General features: G+C 45.8%; 1 protein-coding gene across 1 annotated transcript in view; it reads right to left on the bottom strand.

Annotated features, from left to right (window-relative positions):
* Window positions 1-9,709: 9,709 nt before the first annotated feature.
* The window catches only part of LOC135911956 (neprilysin-11-like), a 149,296-nt gene continuing 136,109 nt past the window's right edge, over window positions 9,710-22,896 (bottom strand). The window contains exon 14 of the mRNA XM_065444320.2: window positions 9,710-12,306. Coding sequence (XP_065300392.1) covers window positions 11,980-12,306 — 327 coding nt within the window. The 3' untranslated portion in view covers window positions 9,710-11,979. The remainder of the gene's footprint in view (window positions 12,307-22,896) is intronic.

The following is a 22,896-nucleotide window of genomic DNA, read 5'->3' as shown; positions in this document are numbered from 1 at the left end:
GTCTAAAAAACACCACATTTAATTGCGGCTAGCCTCCCGAAATGAATAAATAATCGGCTCTGGTGATATTTTCTTAAGTGCATAAACTAGGTAGTGTGCAATGAAAAACATGTGAACCGATTCTTTTCTATTGAATACCAGAATCAAATGTGCGCGTATAACGTGCTTTGAAGAAGAAGAAAACAAAAGCGGAAGGTAGGTGACATTTTCTACCTTGAATATGATTTATCCAAAGAATGACAAAGTACCTCTTTACAGTAAAGCTAACGAGCCGCCAAGCGGCCCACTGAACGAAAGTTATTGAGTACACCACAACAATCCCTTTATGGCTTCGGAAACCGGCGCCACCAAGGTGCAAAGGCCAAGCAGGTGAGAGAGTGTATCGAGATGTAGCCAATAGTTTTTACATGTGGTGTTTCTAATTACCTGAAGAAATGTATGTAGCAATATTCTTGCTAACGCAATTCAACAAATAATTTCAACAATGCCGCCACAATTTTGTGACATTTAAGAACTGATAAAAATAAAGTATCCTCTTCCGAGTCTTCGAGTCCTCCTTTGTGTGTTAAGAAACTTGTCCATTTCAGCAGCCTGATCAACCAGTTTTATTCCTACTAAATTGCGGCACCAACATCAAGTAGAGCTACCTTTAGAAAAGTGGTTGTCATAGGTGGTTCCTAACCACAAGAATGTTTTCTCAAAAGGTACGGGACACACAGCTGTCATACTGAAGCTGCTTGTGCGTTTGAAGCGGATTAGGTTCAAGACCTTGCGCTTGAGTAATAATACAAGAACGTTAATACAGATTTTCAAGATTTCGAATTGTTTTTTCCTAAGGAGTCCTATATATGGCATATGTGCGCTTTTGAGCGGACACAAATGCATGCAAGCTATTTTAAAGCGAAAAAATGTTTCGCTTGATTATGCGTGACACAGCTGTTCCATGTTCTCATAGGAATTCCTTTAAGAAGCACACTTTACCAAAGCTGCGCAGCAGTCAAGTCAAGCCTGCTTAACAATGATCATAGGAGCAGCACCACTTCCAAGGCATCCGTCATTTAAAATTGCTATGGACAGATAACCATTTCAGTAAACAAAGTGTGAAACGCGTTGTTCTAGCAGTTGGGGGGCAATCACAATTGAAACGCGTATGCTCTTGTTAATAGATGTCAGAGACGGTGGCCCCGAAAGTAATGACGAGCTTAAATTGCTTTTAAATAGGCATAACTGTACTACTGATTGTATTTAATTATTCAAATGCTACATTTTTCTTAATTTCGGTTTAAAATCTGAACAGTGAACACTTTACGATACCTGAGCTCAATAGCTTGTGCAGGTAATTTTCGTCATGTAGAAATAGTGGAGCTAGAAAGGAACAAGTGTATATCTCTCACTGATGAGGAACTTCTCTCCAAAGAATGTTTACCAGTAAGCGAGTGAAAAAGCAAATAATGCATCCTAATTGAGCAAAGCTTTGTGCCACTCTGTGCTGCATGACTTTTCGTAACCGTAACAGACCCACAAAAGATATGTCAACCAATCTCTCAGTAAACTATTGGCAATAACTGAATGTTTGCGATCCATTCATATTGTGGTGTCAATGTTCCCCCATACAGAAAATTTTTCTTATCAAAGGATGCTGGCGGCACAAACACTACCATAATTGCAATTTCAACTATGCCAAATTTTGAATAACTCTATCAATGTCATGTTCTGCAAATTTATAAAAGAAAAACTCTAGCGAATGACAACACATGTGTTCCAGCTGCAGGGATTTCATCACGCGACCCTCTTATGGATATCGCACATTTCTTCAACTTGCACATTTCTGGTATTAAAAACGTACATTTATCCAAGCCTATCGTGGTCACCTGCCAAGCCAGACTGTGCTAATTTCCTCATCCTTGAGTTCTTTGCAATTTATGGTATGGTTGTAAGCACAAGCCTACACTATCATGGGTACATTGTTCTTGCTTTTTGCCAGTGTCCGGTTATACCCGATTCTCGCTTTTATCAAGTCATGGCTCGGTGCAGAACATCACTAACTGTATCTATACTTCGGCGATATTGTCACTATCTTTGTCATCGCTGCATAGGTTTGTAGTAAAATTGACCACTCCCTCGCAATTTTTTTTTTTGAAGCTCCGCACTCACTTACGTCTGCTCAATCTCACCGACACTCCCTGACGTTTCTTTTCTCTCATAAACACACACTAAACAACACTCCTTCGTGTTCGTAACCACGTCTATACGCACCCGTAGGCACTCATTCGTCGCCACACTCACGGACACTGGCTTTTGTAGGTACAAGCTTACTCACCTTCATACTTGCGTCCACTCGCACCACTTGTCTTTCACTCTCACTCACGCCTTCGGAATGAGCATGAATGGCTGTGTTGAAGAGTGAGTATGCCGCGTTATGGTCGTCACGAGTATCGCCTTATTAGATTGCGCACGTAACACGATTTGTGGCTGTTGCGCATTCTCCATTTTAAACAAGCACCAGCGACTTTTTTGGAATACGCGGTCGTGCAGGACATGCATAAATAGCAGACGGACTTGACCCGTACATTCAAATTTGACGACTGCGCTTGCTGCCGTCGTTGGTACCACGGGTATTCTTTCCTTTGTGCACACTGGTTCCTCCTGAAATGGGCTGTAAAGGGCGCGATTCTGTGTTCGCGGTCCTTACGAATTGTTAGCCATTTGTTCACCGTGACCATCATGTAATGTTCGACGCTGGCTATCCGTGCTGCAGAAGCAGCAGTGGCAGTTCATCTGTGGCCAACACGCCTCGAAGAGAAACCGGTCGCTTTGGCCCCGAACACACGGGGTCACCCTTCCTTGTGCTCAGCGCAGCCTGCCTCACCTCCGGTCTTCTCCTTGTGGCAGCCTTCATGCTCCAAGGAAAAGCCACACTCTCGGTATAGCTACGTTCTTGCAGCATGTTATGAGAGACTAAATAAGGCCGTAGTCAACACCTTAAATTTTCATACAAAGAATGCTATAGGTGTCGGTACATGTTATTGCACATGTACAAATTTGCTCGTTGCTGTCAAAGGTGCATTGCATAGTTCGCCAACATGAATGAAACGTACGTTTAGCTCTGCTGTCTGTCACATATATTAAACACAAACACGCGTTTCAACATTCTTCATGCCTTAAGGGAAGCTGCGCTATATACAGACGCTAAAAAGAGGTTGGATTTGCTGCATTTTTGTCTTATCTCTTCCTGTCCTGTTTATTATTATTATTTCTTTTGTGGCCTTACGCTATCCGTGTTGAATGATTTGTCTTGGGTGAGTAACGAAACGCGAACTGCGACGAGGCAAGTTGCGAGTGACGGACTTTCTGACTGTGAGTGGGCCTCTTCGAGAGGAAAGGTGCTCAGTGCTTCACTACTTCGCAGACATAATCGTGAGTACGTGTATTATCATTGCACTTGTTTGTTTAAAACCAAACTTAGTGCCCCTCCACTGTGCGAAGTAGGATAACCAACGAAGCTGTTTTGAGATGACTATTGTGATAACTATATTGATTTGTATAGTTATTGCTACTGACGCGTCGACTTGTTTGTCTTTTTTCGGTAAGCGCTTTTCAACGTCAAGCAAATGTTATCGCTCAACGCGGGACACACCTGCATGCACCTGAAGTTTTTAGAATATTATCGACAGTTCATCCGCTGTCGGTCGTCACCGAAACTTGCTTAATCTGACTACATGTATGGGCGACGCGAATGAAGTAGAACTTTCTGGAAGACAAGCGGGCACCAGCGATTACTCTGCGACGTTCAAGTTTGCAATTGAAGTGAGAAACGCCGCATGCCGACGCATTTCAAGAACTCAAATGACGCATGCAGTCGCAAACGGTGCTTGCGCACTTCGACGAGGATGCCGATACAGAAATCCACGCAGTAGCCTAGGCCTCGGTGCCCTTCTAGTCCAGAGGAAAGACGGACTTTAACGGGTGATAGCTTACGCTAGCCGTCGCGGTCACAGGTGGAATGCAAAAAAAAAGGAATGCCTCGCCACCATTTGGACGTCAGCGAAATTTGGCCCTTACTTATGTGGCAGGTCATTCGAAGTCGTCAACGACAATCACGAGTTATGTTGGCTAGTGAATTTAAGGTGCCCTTCAGGACGCTGGCGCGGTGGAGTGTCAGACTGCAAGAATATGACAGCACTGTTACCCACAAGGGCGGACAAAAACAATTTGATGCCGATTGCCTATCGCGCATCTCCTTTGATCCACCGCCGCACGATGACGAGGAATTCGTTGGTATAATAAGCGCAGAACACTTCGCTGAGCAGCAACGGGCAGAATCGGAACTAAAAAACCTCGTCGTGTTTTTCGAAGGGTACACCGACGTTGTCCCCAGGGCATATAAGCAAGGATTGCCTTCGTTCTCGCTTGAAAACAAACTACTCGTAAAAACTTCTCACCAGTCCGCGCCAACTACCTTCTTGTTGTTCCTTCAGCGCTGCGTACAGAAGCACGCCTTACATGACTGCACGCCTTACATGACTATCCGACCGCTGGACATCTCGGATTCTCGCGGACGCTATTAAGGATACAGGAAACGTATTACTGGCCGCGCCTGACCACCGACGTCGCCTGTTACGTCGAGCCATGCCGAGATTGTCAGCCACGCGAGGCACTAGCGACAACGCCAGCGGGATTACTACAGCCGATCAAGCCTTCTTACCTACCTTTTCAGCAGACCAGGATGGATTTGTTGGGACCCTTCCCGACGTAGAACATCCGGAAATAAGTGGATCATCGTGGCGACGAACTACCTCACCCACTTCGCTGAAACGAAAGCTGTGCCGAAAGGTCGCCCAGCTGAAGCGGCGAAATTCTTCGTCGAGAACATTCTGCTGCAACATGGCGCCCCAGCAGTGCTCGTCACCGACAAATGAACGGCCTTTGCAGCGGAGCTCACCCAAGGCATTCTGTAATATAGTCAGACAAGCTACAGGAAGACAACTGCCCACCACCAGCAGACGAATGGTTTTACGGAGCGCATGAATAAGACGCTCGCTGATATGCTAGCAATGTACGTCGACGTCGAACACAAGACCTGGGATGCCGTCCTGCCATACGTAACGTTCACTTACAACACGGCTGTGTAAGAAAGAACACAGATCACACCGTTCAAGCTGGTTTGCGGCAAGCACATGACAACGACTCTCGACGCCACGCTGCCGCACGGCTCCGGCGAAGAGAATCTTGACGTCACCACCTATCTCCAGCACGCTGAGGAAGTCCGACAGCTCGCCCGCTTAGGTATCAAGAACCAGCAGAGGACTGACAGCCCACACTGCAACCTTCGACGACGCTACGTCGACCACCAGCCCCGTGACCATGTTTGGGTTTGGACCCCAATATGCCAACGAGGACATAGTGAGAAGCTTTTACGCTGCTATTTCGGACCCGTACAAGATCATCCGACGCATTGGCGCACTCAAATATGAGGTCGTAGCCGATGGAATTTCACTATCACAGTGGTGCTGCTCATGACCTGAAATAGCCCAGTGCGAATTAAACCGTTCTACCAGCGCTAATGAACTTTACGACTTTGCGTAGTTGACCTCCGGACTACTTTATTTTTTTGGACTGTGTAAATTTGCACTTGGTTCCTTTGATAGGCATCCTTTTGTGTTTCATTCCCCTGTTATGTTTATAGCATCGGGACGATGCATTTTGAGAGGGGAGCATCGACACGTCTCCTTGTTTAGATATTTCGGTCGAGTGCTTTACGCTGTCTAAAATATGTTATCGCTCAGCGCGGGACGCGCCTGAATGTATCGGAAATTTCTGGAGTGTTGTCGATGATTCTCTACATCAGAACACCGTGAATTCAAAGGGCGCCGCCATATTGATGAGCGCCGGTCGCGCCATCTATCCCAAGCGCCGCGAAGTAGCAGGCCTGGGCTGCCACGCCGGGAGATGCGACCCGGCGCGAAAGCGAAACTTGGGCTTTTTAGCTGGGCGGAAGGCGTGCTTCACGTTTTTTCTAACCTGTCATTTTCGCTGTCTGGATTCAATCAATCTTCAAGACCTCGTGCAAGTCCACAATGGACACACTGAGTGCTGTGCAGACTGCAGAAGCGAATACATCGGGTAGGTACGCTATTACGTTTGTTCAAACCGCGCGCTATATGCTAGAACACGTGTGAGCTTTTTGGCACGTAACCTGTGAAGGAATTTACAGCACTGTGTTGGTGCCATATATTATTAAAGCACGCAGAACACTGTCATCTGCACTTTCAGTTTGGTCTTGTTTGTCATGGTCTCTACTGGGTTGGCCGCGTTTGGCAAACAACTGGCGAGGTCGTTTGACTGCCTGGTTAGCAGACGCCTGCCCTTCACCACCTGCACACTGAAAACAAAATAGATGTTATAGTAAGAAGGGCTGTAGTTCTTTCCCATGCCATCACTTTTGCGAAGATATAGGGTGCGATCTTGTACGCGTTCCAAAATAGAACGGAGATGGTCCGTTCCACCGAGCCGCACACGGTTGGTCAGTTTGAACGGTGAAGAACGCCATGACGTCAATTGTGAAGTGATATCTGCTGTCAATCATTCCGTGTTGTCTGCTATCGGACGAACGCAACGGAACGCACCGCCAATTTCGCGACGGAAAGAACGGACCGCCTCCGTTCGAGTTTGGAACGCGTACAAGATCGCACCCATAAAGTCCTCTCAAAATGAAATAGAAAATACACCAGGCCAATTGTATCGTGCAACCACTTAAGAGTACAACATTCAGAACAAAAGCCTACAGCACTCGAACAAGCAGCATATGATGCTAAACCTGCACTCATTGGAAAATGAGGTACTACAGTAGTTATAATGTTCAACTACATGTGCAGTCAAAGCCCGTATAACAGGGCGAGCATGACAGATGCAGGTGTTGTACAGTTGCACAAACCATGACAGGGCACGTAAAATTACCATACCTACTTAAAGCTGCATCATCAGGACCCCTTTGGTACAAGACAACAACCGCACCTGCATTCCAAGAAATTAGCCCCACCAACTGCAGCTACCTGGTACCAGACCTGTTTCGCTTGTGCGAGGCCATCGGATTGTTGGCGCTCCCTTAGAAAAGAAAACAGTAAAAAAAACTAGTGAGAACGATCAAAAGTTTGTTACAAAATACAAGAATAATTAAGCACCTATATTCCTCGCCATATGAACGGAAATATTTTGCGCTTTGCCCCGCATAACAGCTCAAATGAATTCAAACTCAAATGAATTCGTTACGAATGACACCTGCAACACCAGCTCGTAAAGGTAGGTGCGCTGCAAGAACACCTTCGGCGACGAGTAGTCGTCGTTTACGTTTTTGTGGACGCATGCTACGTGACGAGCAGACTTCGGTTTACTTTCATTAGCAATAACGCTCACCAGCAAGGTCTACAACTTGTCGTTCACGCTTAATGGTCATTCCGTGCACCAGCTGTAAGTATCGCTAACCGCAAACTCAACTGTTCCGCTTAACCGTCGGGAGCTCTGCCTGAATGAAAACACGAAAAGGCTTGCCTTTTTGTTAAGCCAAGGCGAAGCACCGGCGCGGGATTCTGCTCTGTAGGCTTGTTGCCCAGAAAGTGCTCGGAGCAAACCTGCGTATTACGTTTGTAGGGCGCAAAGTTGAACGTGGCACCAAAATATACACAGATCGAATACTCACTCGTGCATTTTCACTGGGTTGGTAGTTCTTCCTATTCACTGCAGCTATCCACCGGTGGCGCAGCTTGGCATTCTTCGTTGCGGATGGAAATCGGCGCAGGCTGAAAACACCGCACCGGCACGATTCCCTACGTGTGTTGTGCTCTTCGCAAACAGCGCTAAGCAACCTGCTCCATTTCCGCTGGTTGTTTTGGCATCCAAACACCACGCAATGATGCCCAGATGACTTCTTCTACTTTGGATCCGTGTGAACGGGCACATTTCCGCACTTTGGAGCCCTAGAGCTGGCGCTTGCCATGTCTACTGGTCGCCGGCGAACACACTTTGGCAGCCCAGTACAAAATAGCGCCGGTCGACCGGGCAACCCGGGTGCGAGAGTATGCGTTCGGTTAGTCTGGGTGCGAGACTAGCGTGTTCTGGTCTATATGCACTGTCTCTTGTCAGCGAACCCTGTGTAATCTGATTGCATGTGTGCGCGAGGTGAGTGGTGTAGAAATTTCTGGAAGACACGCGGGCGCCAGCAATTACTCTGAATGTTCGATGGCTCGTGTATAGAAGCCGACGCGCTTGACCGGCAGATCAGATTTAGACGATCGCCGACTGTGTTCGCCGCTACGGTTCTACTTTAAGTGTGGGCTGTTTTTGTGAGCACAGGATCGCCCAGTAAAAGTTGTTTCGTCATTCCAAGTATTACTACAGTGTTCTTTACCGTCACTGCTACGTGACACTGTACTGATTGAATAAAGGCACGTACACGTAAATTCGAGGTTTGTATCGTTTGTTTTTAGTTAAGTTCATTGCCACAGTGACAATAACTCTGTGGTCGCTGTGGCACACCAACGAAGAAGTCTGGAGCGTCGGGGGCAGCAGCAGTGAAAATATGTGCCGCGACGGCGGGCGAATACGACCGAAAGGAGTAGGCCGCGGCTGCCAAGCGTGGACCGCTCCTAATACGCGCTATACAGCTCAATATCAGGCAACGAAAATGCATCTAACCGAGACCGTCCTTGGTACCACGGCCTTTGAGCCACGTACGTACTGTGTGCATATGGCACATTGTCCAGAAAAAGCTATCTTGTGGCTCTGAGGCTTTCTCCGTACCATTGCCATAGCAGTTGTTTAGATGGTATGTAGAAGAATTAATGTACTTATCATAAAGAGCTTCTGCGGGTTTCTTGAAAGGTAGAAATGGAGCTGGGAAGAGCGATACATGAATACATATGTAAAAGGTTCCTTGATGGATATCCTTGAAAAATATAGTGTCCCTGCAGGAACATGGTCAAAGCTGGATATTTTGCCCTGTCGCCTGTCAGAAGGAGTGTTTTATTTGCTGCTTACGTGTGTAGTTTACGATTTTTTTTTAGCCAATCAGATGGTTTCCAAGTGGAATTTTGTAGCTCCACCACAAAGCGAAGCACAGTAAATAATTTTAGTTTTCCCAATGCCTTCCTTCACCGAAATAACCTGTAGCTGTATATTATTGCCCAAATATGTCTTTTGGAATACCGGCAGTGACGTACATTTACATTCATGTAACAGTATGAAAAATTATACAGTGTGTAATGTACCTTACAAATACGATGCTGACAAGAAAAACGAACAGTATTTCCCACGAATCAAAAGAGAGAAACGGTGGCTAGGAAAAAGACTGTAGTGGCAGGCCGTGGATTACAATTAGCCAGATTATATTTTTTTAACTTGCGATAAGAGGTCGATAAACAATGCTTCTTGTTCTCTATTCAGCCGTTTTGAGAATTCAGTGGATCGGCATGAAGGCACACTGAGGAAGAAGCTCATTTGAGTATATTTTAGAGATGGTGAAGGCATGCGGATGTGCAAAACAAGCAAGACATAGCAAGCAATATGCAACATTCCGTAGGATCAGTAACAAAACATAGATTGGAATGCTAAAGAAATGTATCCATTTTTATTTTTTTTATTTACAAAAGACCTTACCCCCCGTAGAAGCATGATGTAAGGGGGGTATAAACGGAAACAGTACTATAAGAGCTAGCAAACATATGTTGCAAGGGGCACTTATACATTCCTAATACAAAGCATTCAAACACAAGAGATACATACTTTCATACTTTCATACTTCAAGCATACTTCAAGAGCATACTTTCAAAATGTAACTGATGCGCATTGCAAACCAGAATGCAACTGAGAACTAACAATGAAAACAATAAGTCGTTGAAGAGATTAAAAGGGTATTCCGGGAATATGACGGCTGACTTGGTTACGGAAGGAATCATGGTGTGTTGAGGAAGCGATAGTATCGGACAAATCGTTTCACAGAGAAATGGCACGGGGAAGCGCAGAGCTGCTGAACGTTAATGTGACCGCAGATGTGCGCGTGACTTAAATTGTTATGGAGGCGTTTTGACATGCGCAAAGGCCTTTCGAGGGGTAGCGGAGACAGCCTATTTCCATGAACGTATTTGTGGAACAAACAGAGAAGTGCGATGCAATGGCGAGTTTCAAATGAAAATGTAATTGTTTTATTTAATCTCAGTTACGCTATGAGAATAGTTATAATCGCAAGAAATAAAACGTGCTGCTCTGTCCTGTAGGGCTTCTAGCATACTGATTAGATCTATTTGATGAGGCGACCGCACAGGGCTTGCAAATTCTAGTTGAGGCCGGACAAATGTTGCATATGCAAGCTTCCGGATGCTGGTTGGGGCGTGTTTTAAGTTTCTTCGTAAATACCCCAAAGTTCGTGAGCTTAGAAACAAGGTGAACTAAGAGATCTTTATATCAAGATGATTCCGAGACCTGAGATTAGTTAAGGAAGTAGGTCAAATTAGAATTGACATGCTTACGGCTAAAAGTGATAACGCTATACTTAGATTCGTTAAGATGCATTTGCCAAGTACTACACCAATCAGAAACATTTTTGAGGTCATATTGAAGTGCGATGTGGTCGTCGATTGAATTAATGGTACGGTATATTCTGCAATCGTCAGCAAAAAGACGGATGGAAGAAGATATGTGAGTAGGCAGGTCGTTGATGTATATTAGAAATAGTAAGGCTCCTAAAACGCTGCCTTGTGGAACACCGGAACTGACATAGCAAGGGAGTGAATACGAACTGTTCACAATTGTGAACTGCTGGAGAAGAGACAAAAAATTCCGTAGCCAAGAAATAGTTGACGAATCTAGCCGGAGTGAAAATAATTTCGAGATCAGACCGCAATGAGCGTTATGATCAAAGGCTTTTGGGTGATCAAGAAAAATGCAATCGGATTGTTTGTTGTTATTCATGCTATAATGTAGGTCGGCTGTAAGTTCAAATAACTGTGAATCGCATGAAAACCCTTTCCTGCAGCCATGTTGGTTAGTGAAAAACAATTAATGGACTCAAGGTGGCTGTAGACATGAGAAGCGATGATATGTTCAAGTAATGTACAAGAAATGCAAGTTAAGGAGATAGGACGGTACTTAGCAGGCGAATTTCTATCTCCCGCCTTAAATTCAGACACTACCTTAGCAATTTTCCAATCAGAAGGGAGGCGTCCGGATGATAATGATTGTCGGAATATGTGAAATAACATTTGGCTGGAAACGGAGACAGTGTTTTTTAGTATTTTGGAGCTAATGTTATCAATACCGGCAGATGTAGATAATTTAAGGTTCGTAATTAGACTCGAAATACCTTCGACGGTGATGGTAATAGGTTCCATGTAAGGGTAGTCGGGATCGGGTACAGTGGACTGATCCTCCGTCGTAAATACTGATGAAAAAAAATTTTGAATAGTGACAGGGCACTCGTGGTCAGCTAGAGGTATATTGTTGGCTCCGTGCAATAATCATTCGTATTGTAATCATTGGTGCGAGAACAAATACATTTTTGTAGCATAAGGCTAAGAAAAGGCTAATGCTTATCTTGTTGGGAAACAAGTTTTATTGGGTGCGATAGTTCTAAATATGTTCATTGGGGAAATAAATATGATGTATTTACTACTACCGTGTTGGTGAAATGAACAGGAATGACTGTTTGTAAGAGTAAACAAATGTTCCAAGACACGCTAGAACAACTGCGTAGCATTAGCATAGCTGTTTTCCAGCTGGCGCAAAGGCAACATAATTTTGTAAGGTAATATGATAACGTAGTGCAAAAATTCTAGATCATACCAGCTCTGAAATATATTTACCTCTTCGAAACGACCCGAAGTCTCTGCCGCAGTGCCTCTATAAGGCCAATGGCGATGGTGCCTCTAGTATAAATTGGAAGTGCGATTCACCAGTGATCGCCATTGGCGCAGCTTGTCAAGAGAGCCGCTAGAGAAACGGACACCTAGAGCTGCTGAACATCCTGTCGTTGGAACCGCATCTGAAGGCCTCGGCAAACTCTGGCATGTTCAGCAGAGGCTGTACGCACCGCTGGCGCGCCGCGAGGTCTTCCTTTTTGTCCGAACACCAAGGCACACAGTGAGACACAAAGAAAAGTTGCTCCGAAGTCAATTGCAGATACGCGGGTGTCCACCTGTGCTTCGTCGATGCAGCGCTGCTTTGATAGGCCTTGTACGACAGCCACGTGGCGATGTGGTTTATCAGGGAGACCTTCGGGGCCTCTCGTGTCCACAAATGCCGACTGAAAGGTGCATGCTGCATTGAATCAATAATATATTTATGACTGTGATGCGTCGCTGCTTTGCCGTAACTAAAGCCTGTGCTCGAACGTGTTACAAACCTCTATGCGGTAGCATGACCAAATAAATAACCACAGAAGTGTCAGGTTGTCGTAACCCGCAAATACGCCAACGTAAAACAATTATTTAATTCGTCCGGATTAACAGCAATTGGTTTCCATGAACATTAAAACCAGGACTGCATGCTCCACTCACATGTTCTCACTGTCACAAAAAGCAGGGTTTCATATAGAAAGACTAATTTGTTGCTCTTGGCTAGGAATGGCGACGGCAATTTAGGAAAGGGTTCTTGGATTAAACAACGTTTCCGCCCATGTTTTTTCAAGCTCCAAAAATTTGCAAAAAGTAGACTGGGCTGTATTGTAACAATTAGTAGATGAATCAATAGCACGCCATGCATGTTATTTGGTAGCAGCGCCAAAAAGAACAATATTTGCAACAACATTTGCGTCAAACAAAAATGTAACCCACGGTAAGTATATTTTTTCAGCTACAACAAAGAGCTGCAGGCTTGCAAAGGAAACAGTTTGATGCCGAAATTTTCCATCGAAAGATATTGCTGCACGAAAACATTACCAGGAATAATATACAGTACACGCCTCTCAATACATTCACTGGGTTTCAAAGTTTCAGCCACTCGTAGTTTTTATGTTTTATGAAAATGGGTACCGGCAAATTGAAAGCGGCTATTTTTTCATTGACAATGGTGATATACCTGAGCCTTTGTTCATTTGGTTTATTTGGTTTCGTTCTCAATTGTGTTGCAATAAGTTTTGGATGTGCAACATGTTCAAAGCGACGGTTTTATTTTAGCAAAGGTGCGTAATTTGTCCGGACAGTGGGCCCGCAAATATTTAACTCAACGGGGCAGAGACATATGCAAGTTGGGATCCTATCGCTTTGAAACTTGGCAATTAAAGGTAATGAATGAAATCCAAAGCTTTTAATTTTTTAAAAAGCGGATTGAGTAGCACTGCCGCACTATAATGAAGCTAAACACATATAACGCTGTTCATCATCATCATCATCACCATCATCAGCCTATTTTATGTCTACTGCAGGACGAAAGCCTCCCCTACAATCTCCAATTACCCCTGTCCTGCGCCAACCGATTCCAACTAGCGCCCGCGAATTTCCTAATTTCATTGCCCGTGCACCCAGTTTTCGGCCATCCTCGACCTGCGCTTTTTTTCTCTTGGTAACCATTCTGTAAACCTAACGGTCGAACGGTTATCCAACCTATATAACGCTCTTAAAGCAACATCGTCAGGCTTTCAATATTTATATGACCATATTGCTACCAGGCTGAAACATTATTTTCGAGCTAAACAGTGACTCACACTAACGTAGTTTTTCTCTTAATAGTCGCACAAGTCTTTCCAACAGTAAAATGTGTTTAAAATTCTTCATATTCCCTAATTTCTTTCTCTTATTTGGTAGGCATACCAGTAAACTACCTCCAATTTTTCCAATATACAGCAGCGCTGAATAAACCGAGATCAAAAATTTTCCACATTATGCAAGTTCATGAACTTGACAGTTATCAATTCTGGATAGCCTTTCATTTTTCGCCCTCATAAAATTTAACGCCATTGTAGAACATTACGCATGATAAATGTATATGAAGGTAAAGAAATGTTACGTTAGCAGGGTCACGTGGCTTAGTGTAATAGCACTTGAATAAAACAGAATGGAAATACGGAACAGCCACCGGCATATCAGTAAAGTAGTTATACTGCGGTGTATATCGGTAAATATGAGCATGTAAATTACAGAAGTCGCAGTTAAACGCGTAGCGAGGTACGTTTCCGCTACATTTCTTCTGCGCTTGCCGCACACGCAGAGCCATTTTGCGGCAAACACAGAAGACCCCCTCTTCGCAATGTACGGCGCTGCGAGTCGCGGCGCGTCGCGGCCCGGCTGTTCGTGCCGATCATGACGTTTGGCTCGCGTAGGTCATTTCTCCCTCTGAGACACCGAGTTCTTTGGCTCGTTCCACTTGCTCAGGCGCACGTTTCGTTGCCGCGCCGAACGCTGCGTTGCTGGGCCCTCACTGCGCGATTGGTGGGTGCAAAGTACGATGCGGGCACCTCGTTAAGTGCTGGCTGTGCTGTAGCGCATTGTCTTACACCCTTTCGCGGGTCGTTGGGAAGACTGTCGCGTTCCACTCTTGAAGGCAAAGCTTAAGCGGCCTCCAATTTTTTGCCAAAATGTATGCGTGTTTTGTTGCCTGTGACTAGCTGGCTGACAACAGGTTGTTTCAGGGAGCTTCTATGGTATTCCGTGAGTCGAAACACCATCTGGAATGAAAATAGTTATTGTGCGAGCCATCCAGATACCTGGACTATCAGGAGTGACACTGGAACCTTACAACACAACCGAACAGCATATCTCATATAGGTGTGGAATAGCCCATACATATTTCACAGAAGGCTGTAGATGTACCACCATCATTATCCAGCAGCCCACATTAAAATATACTGCAGGACAAATGCCTCTCCCTGCGATCTCCAATTACCCCTGTCTTTCGCTAGCTGATTCCAACTTGCGCCTACAAGTTTCCAAATTTAATGGCCCCACCTAGTTTTCTACCTTCCTCGACTGCGCTTGCCTTATCTTGGCATCAATTCGGTAACTATAATGGTAAACCGGTTATCTACCCTTGGCATTACAGGGTCTGCGCGGCTCCATTGTTTTCTCTGAATGTCAACTAGAAAATCGGCTATTCCCATCTCTTCTGCGGCCCACACCGCCCTCTTCCTATCTCCTCACGTTACCCCTAACGTTTTCCGTTCCATAGCTCTTTGAGCGGTCTTGAACTTCTCGAGTTTCTTTTTTAACCGCCTCTTCTGGGCGATACCTTTAATTAGGTATGTGCTCGAATTGGCAGAGCCAATTTTGGGGGTTGGACATTGAAGTTTTCTGGGATGGTTCACGGCAATTTTGGGAGTGGGCCAGGTAGCTTTCGAACACTGGTAAACCGAGTTTTCGAATTGGGCAAAGCCCAATTCAGTGCGGGCCGCAGCAGGTCCAGCGCCGGGAACATGACTTCATACTCAAGCCAACGCAGCAGGTACGGATAGTGGGCTTGCTGTTGCGGAGCGATGGGAAGGCGCATGAAGCCGTCAACAAAATCAAGACCACATCAGAGCAGGTCCTGAGCATGGTCCGGAGAGTCACTAACCGGAACAGAGGAATCAAGGAAGAAGACACACTGCACCTGGTGCAGGCATTCGTCGTGTCACGTATAACGTACTGCGACCCGTACCTCTAGCTTGCGAAGGTGAACCACGAGACGCTGAACATGACGACACGGAAAGCAGTCAAACTCGTCATGGGCATCCCAGTCTACTCGTCAACGCATGAGCTGCTGGAAATGGGTGCCCACAACACGGTGGAAGAGCTGGTGGAAGCACACCTATCCCACCAGAGAGTAAGGCTGAGCCGGACAGAGCACGGTAGCGCCGTCCTACGCAAAATAGGATGGCAAATTGAACAGCAACCGACAACGGAGCCGCTCCCCACAACATGGAGAGACGTGTTAAGACCAAACCCCTCCCCCGGAACATGCAGCCGGGGAGGAGCAACGAGAGACGCGCTGTGCGGGCCAAGGCACTGGCTCGACAGTTGGAAGAGGACCCCGATGATCTCTACGCGGACGCCTCGCTTCCCAAGCACGGAACCAGAGCAACGGCGGTCGTCACCACCATCGATAAACTTTTCACAGGCGCGTCAGTACGGATGACGAATACAGCCGATGCAGAAGAAGTGGTCGTGGCCCTCGCACTCGCACAACCAGGAGTGAGGACCATCATCACAGACTCCCAGACCACCTACGCAAGCTACCGCAAGGGGAACTTCTCCCCTGCGGCACTAGCGATCCTCACCAAATGCAAATCACCGGGACGGGCCGTTGAGCTCGTGTGGGTCCCGGCTCACTCGCAAGTGGAAGGCAACGCACTCGCCGACCACTATGCCCTAGAACTGTCAATCCGGGCCGAGGACGAGCCAGAGCTACCGCACACCATGACAAGTTACAAAGAAATCACCTAAATGTACAGAAGCGGCAGGTGTAGGCTTCCCCGTCAGCATCCGCAACTCAGCCGAATGCACCAAACGATCGTGCGATGCACGCAAGCGGGGTCGCTAGCGCATCCCTTGTTCTTGCACAAGATGTTCCCAACAGCGCATGACACTTCATGCCCATTTTGCAGAGGATCAAAAGGCACTCTAGCACACATCCTTGCAGAGTGCACTAAGCTCAAGAACCCCTCACCATCCCTACCCCACACCCTCCCCAACCTCAACCCGCCCGAGCCATGGGAGAACTTGTTGTCCAGCCCCGACCTACCGACCCAGCTCGCGCTGGCGGCTAGGGGCCAGGAACTGCTGGACGCATATGGGACCTGAGAAGAAGGTTCCACCCCATGGGGTGCCAGTGCGCACCAACCTTTACTAAGGGCTGAGTACAAAGGTTGATTCTCTCTCTCTTCATACTCGGTCACCTCGGTTTTGCTACCATCGGATGTTAAGAGGATGCTTTAGCTCGTGTATTCCTATCTAAATATATGTAAAAGGAGAATTCATTTTTCTCGGCAACCACTGCACCAAATTTGACAAGGGTTGTTGCATTTAAAAGAAAAAACTTAAAATCTAGTGACTGTTGGTTTCGAATTTTAGATTTAGGTAGTCAAATTTTTATTAAGAATTGGCAATAATCGCAAATTTTCAGACAGCGAAACTATAAAGTTAACAATTCTGTAACTCAGCAAGAAAAAGTGGTATCGCAATTCTGTGAACTGTATCTGATAGCACATATAAAGCGGACAAATTTGAAATGTTACACATGAATCTCAAAAAATTTATGAATATGTAAATACAACTTTTGCGGAACCCTCGTAAACAACGTAAGAAATTCACGTAAGATGTAAAATGATATAACGAATTTGTCCGCTTTCAATTGTATAATGGATGCCGTGTACAGAAAACCGTGATATTTGTTCTTGATCCAGAGCAATTAGTTTGTAAACTTTGTGCTTGTGTGTGCTTTGTGCTTTGTGCTCGTGTAAACTTGTGCTTTGTGTGTAAAGCACTGCATGAGCCGAGGTCACTCTGTGGTGGTTACCGTGAATGTCGCCCACGCATCATCTACGCAATGCGTCTCGGTATCTCCCGATTAGCGATGGAGCCGCGCCACACTTCGCTCCGTTTGAAACGTCGTACGAGACGCACTGTCCCCGACAGCCAATATATCGCGAAATGAACGCATGTATAGAGCTTCTCTCCAATTTCGCATTAGGAAGTACCATAGTCGTCACCTCACTCTTTCTTATTCTTTAATGCATAGGAGCAGGATTTTCAGAGAAACAAGATAAACAAGGCACTACAAAAATTTAAGGTAATTGAAAATGCATTCGAATGTTAAACACTTGCAAATGTCCAGTAAAGGTATGATGTCCAGCGCTGTTTCCTGTGCAGAGTACGCCCTATGAACGCAAGCAAGATGTTCCTGAAAAAAAAAAAACGATCGAGTGCTTCACGATGCTTCAGCGTGCCTGTCACACATTCTACTGCGCCGAAGGCTATGTAGGCGAAGTAACATGAACACTTCATGTGGTGGGTCAAAGGGATCTTTAAAAGGTAGGAAAACATGCATGGTGTGATATCTAAATATATTTTAAGTGTTCTTTGGAGAATGTCCCCGAAGAACAGAGCATTCCCTAGAATCTACAAAGCAGTCATCAATCGTTTGGGCGTGTGGACAGAAACGACAATTTTCACGAAACAACGCCTTTTTTGCAACGAGGATTTGATAGGAAGCGTTGCCAACTGTAGCTTAAAAAAAAGTTTTGATCCCTGGAGGAATGATCCTTCAATGGACACGCTTAGGTACATTCCAAATAAGGCGCACCAGAATGCGTAACAGGAAACGACGTGTCTATGGGTGCTGCGGAATTTTCTTTGGGGGAGGGAGTGAAAATATCAACAATGCTAAAGTGACCTTTGAGAAAGTGAATGCTTTCGACGATCCTCTTCAAGATGCCTCTGGTGCATCTCTGACATATGAATACGGAAGTATTTCTGGACCGTAATTGATTAATTATATTGCAACACCCTCTCAGAAATGAACGGTTTGCATCACGAAAGAAGAATAACCGGGAAATGAGTTGCCTAACAAAAAGGTGAATTAGGCCATGACCCATACGGTCAAGAGAAAAAGAAAAGCTTATCACGCTGCAGGGCCTCAACACGCGAGCTCAATACATAGGTAGCAGATACACGATGGCAATCTGGGAACCTAAGCCACGAGCAGTCCAATACCTGCGGGAAATAATAAGTCCAGCTGGTGGAAACAAATTGCAAGCTTCAGCTCGGCTGAATATGGACAGCTGCCTCACCTACCAGTTTTTAATCTCACGTTGTACTTCTGCAGCTGCCGCTAGCCAGTGAGGATTAGTATTGCGATAGTGAGAGAGGGGTAGACCTAAGTACTTGAAGTCCTGCGCCCCCCCCCCCCCTGAATACCTGCGAAGTGAGTTGGTATCGTACACCATCATCATGAGCCTGGCCACGCCTACTGCAGGGCAAAGACCTCTCCCATACTTCTCCAACTACCACTGTCATGTGCTAATTGTGGCCATGTCCCTGCAAACTTCTTAGTTTCAACCGTCCACCTAACTTTCTGCCACCCCTTGCTACGCATTCCTTCTATTGGAATCCAGTCCGTAGCCCTTAATGACCATCGATTATCTTCCTTCCTCATTACCTGCCCTGCCCATACCCGTTTTTCTTGATTTCAACCAAGATGTCATAAACTCGGGCTTGTTCCCTCACCCCAATCTGCCCTGTTCTTATCCCGTAAACGTTACACCCACCATTCTTCTTTCCATAGCTCATTGCATCGTCCTCAATTTAAGTAGAACCCTTTTCGTAAGCCTCCAAGTTTCTACCCCGTAGGTGAGTACTGGTAAGAGACAGCCGTCATACACTTTTTTTTTAGGGATAATGGCAACCTGTTCATGATCTGAGAATACCTGCCAAACACACCTCAGCCCATTCCTATTCTTGCCATACCACCACAGACCACCGGCCATTACACAATTACTGATACACTACACCATAGACCGAACCAAAACCCAGAACCCTTCTCAAAGTTCCCTGCTTCACTGGAAGGTGAACAAAGCTGTTGGGTTTTGGCGAGACAATATTCACACTATTCTTGCCAGCACAGAAGAAGGATATGTTATTTGCATAGCCAAGTACACGAATCTCATTAGACAACAAACTTAATCCATGAAAGGCATGGCACTTCAGAATTCGGGCACAAAGCGTTTCCAAGCACAAAGCGAATAACAGAAGGCACAGGAGCAGTCCAGGTAGCCAGAACAAACGAACGGCCTTTAACGAAGTACTTAATTTGTGCAGATCGCCCGTCGCCATTTTGCGCCGACCGCCTACGCCTAGTCACTCTGTCTGGTCACTCAGCGACAGGGGAACCATCCCACTGACCATTAGAAAGAACCCGCCGGCCCCACAAATGCTTCTGCGCATCTTCATGAGCCCTGACGTAACCAGCCGGGTACTTAAATGGTTCCTTGACTGAGAGTGGCATCACACAGGACCAGTCCAGGCAGGCACAAGAATCGAACGGTCTTTAACGAAATACTTATTTTGTGCAGATCACCCGTCACCGTTTTACGTAGAGCGCCTACGCTCAGTCACTCTTCCAGATCACGCAGCCACAGGGGGACCATCCAACTGACCATTGGAAAGAATCCGCCGGACCCACAAATGCTTCTGCGCATCCTCATGAGCCCTGACGTCATCAGCCGGGTACTTAAATGGTTCCCTGACTGAGAGCAGCATCACACAGGAGCAGTCCAGGCAGCCTTAACAAACGAACGGCCGTTAACGAAGTACTTATTTTGTGCTCGTGCGTTGTATTCATATCGTTACTGAAATAATAATTACTTAGGCTGCCGGACTGCTCCCTAATTTGCGCGCAATATGAGTGAAAAGGCTCCTACTACCGTGAAAGAACTTTCCAAGGCTTTGGTAGATTGACTTAAAGCCCCTCCATCCACGTGCCACCGCCGACCAGGTTAAGTACCGCCAACCTACCCTCCTCCTTCACGCTCCTCTCCCACTCACCTCCTCAGCTTCCGGCGTCAAGCGGAACTTACGTAGCTTGAGCTTCGTGTTCCGAGTGGAAGTGACGCTATGTTTTTTAGCGTTGTTTACTTTCGCGTCTACCGAGAGGGATTAATTGCACCAGCTGCGGTTGAAACTGTTAATGCGATTCCATCCAAGAACCACCGCCTATTGTAATCGGCGATCTGGTCGTGTTCGCTGCTTCGCGTCAACCTGCGACGGGTTGTGCCACGAGAGACAACGTACAGTGGAACGTAGTGCCTGGGTGCTTGGAGAGCGCTCCCGTTTTTCGTGCATTTGGAAAACAGCGACCGCAAACTACTACTTCAGCAGAATACAACAGCTTGTCCCCTTTGAATTCTTCTTGTTTTGAAGCATACATCCCCTCCAGTCAGCACGTATGGAGTGACTTTAGTGAAGGAGTTCGCGACGCCAATTTGTACGGCAGACGCATAGAGTTTGTGCTGTTGATTCTGAGGTGGAACTTGTCTCGTACGGCAGATCGAAGGTAACGAACGTCCCAAGTGCGTGCACTGCGTGAAGAACTGCAATGACGTGAGGCTATGAAATATAACAAGTTCAAATTTGCGTGGAGGGCATTCAGTGACATGGTGAAAACAAGTGTGCTTTTCTTGTGCGACATGAGCTGAGGTGTGCAGTGAATTGGTGCGTGCGCGCGTGTTGTTACGCGTGCAAAGGTGTACGGCGAATTGTGTTAGTGTTGTGACGCGAGCAGATGTGTACGGCGAATTATGTTCGTGTGTTGTGCCCCAGCCCATGGCTCTCCGCACTTTGTCAGAGAAAGGGGACGACAGGCAAAGCGTGTGGGCGCAGCGTACGCAAACAAGCACGTAGATGCACACGAATGACGCTTGGTGGAATGGCTAGAGCGAGCTACTCAAATAAGCACCGGCTGCTAAGCACGGGCGTCTCACCATCGTCTGCAATCACAATGGAAATTCTCGCAGCGTAACTCCAGGAAGCGTAAAGGCCGGAACCGGAAATCTTAAAACCGGACATGCCGGAACCGGAAATGCCGGAAGCGGAAATGTCGGAAGCGGAAAATGCCGGAACCGGATTTGGTGTGAGGGGAAAAGGAGGTTGGCGGTACTTAACCTGGTCGGCGGTGGGGCGTGGATGGAGGGGCTTTAGATTGACTAGTAAACTTGATGACAAATATGCTGAAATAAAGCACGACCTAATGAGCTTGATAAGAAGTGAGCTGGACCCTGTAAAAGAAGCAATGAACTTCATCAATGAAAGCTTTGAGGCATTTCGAGCAGAAATGCAAACACTAAAGAGCGAAATAACCAAAGTTAAGGACGACAATAGGGAAATAAACAACAACTTGCGTCTTGCAAAGGAAAACAAACATGGCAAATAGTCAAAACAAAATCAAAACAAAACAAACATGGCAAATAGTCAGAGAAGTGACAGGGCTCAATAACAAAAAGAAAATTATCCCTGACAACATCACAAATAGCCTCAGAAATGATTTTAATGATCAATTTGTCACGGTTGGTGAAAACATTACGAAACAATTTAGTAGAGCATGGCCCACCACTTATGTTGAAAAAAGTGAAACCAGATTTAGCTTTCAGGCCATAACAGAAGAGCTAGTGACGTCTGCTATAAAAATTTACAGTTGAACAAAGCCATAGGAATTGATGGTATACCAACTAGGGTACTGAAAGACAAGCCATATATTGAACTGCTCCACTTTGTCATTTATTTAACCATTCATTAAATGCGAATTCCTATCCAGATGTATTAAAGCTGGCCAAAGTTGTACCAATATACAAAACGGGCAACCATAATATTCCCAGCAGCTATAGATCGATATCCGTACTCAGTATGGTGAACACTATCTTTGAAAAATTAATCGCTCAACAGCAAAAGGACTTCGTTAGTAAGAATAACATAATTTTCCCCAAGGAAAGCGGAGGTCATAATTCATCCCTGGGAAATCCACGGAAATAATGCATAATTTCGTCCCAGGGAAGTCCACATCAACAGTTGTGCTTGCTTTACCTCAGATACTCAACTCTGCCCTCGACCATCAAAAGATTGTTATTGGAATTTTTATCGACATAAAAAGGCGTTTGATACCATTTGTCACTCGGCACTACTGAAAAAACTGGAGTGCTATGGTGTTATCGATGGCGCTCACGACTTGTTTTTCAGTTATCTCACATCGCGAAAGCAGAAAGTACTAATTGATGGTTTTTTTTCCGAATCTAGGGATATCACATGTGGTGACCGCGACGTCACATGTCGTGACCGCAAGGATCCGTATTTGGTCCCATTTTATTCGCTCTATACGTGAATGATATTCCGCGAATTTCACAATCATATAAAGCATTAATGTATGTGGACGATACTGTAATTTTATTCA

The sequence above is a fragment of the Dermacentor albipictus genome, chromosome 1, assembly GCF_038994185.2.
Source record: "Dermacentor albipictus isolate Rhodes 1998 colony chromosome 1, USDA_Dalb.pri_finalv2, whole genome shotgun sequence".
NCBI lineage: Eukaryota > Metazoa > Arthropoda > Arachnida > Ixodida > Ixodidae > Dermacentor > Dermacentor albipictus.
This window is presented reverse-complemented; position numbering and strand designations above follow the sequence as displayed.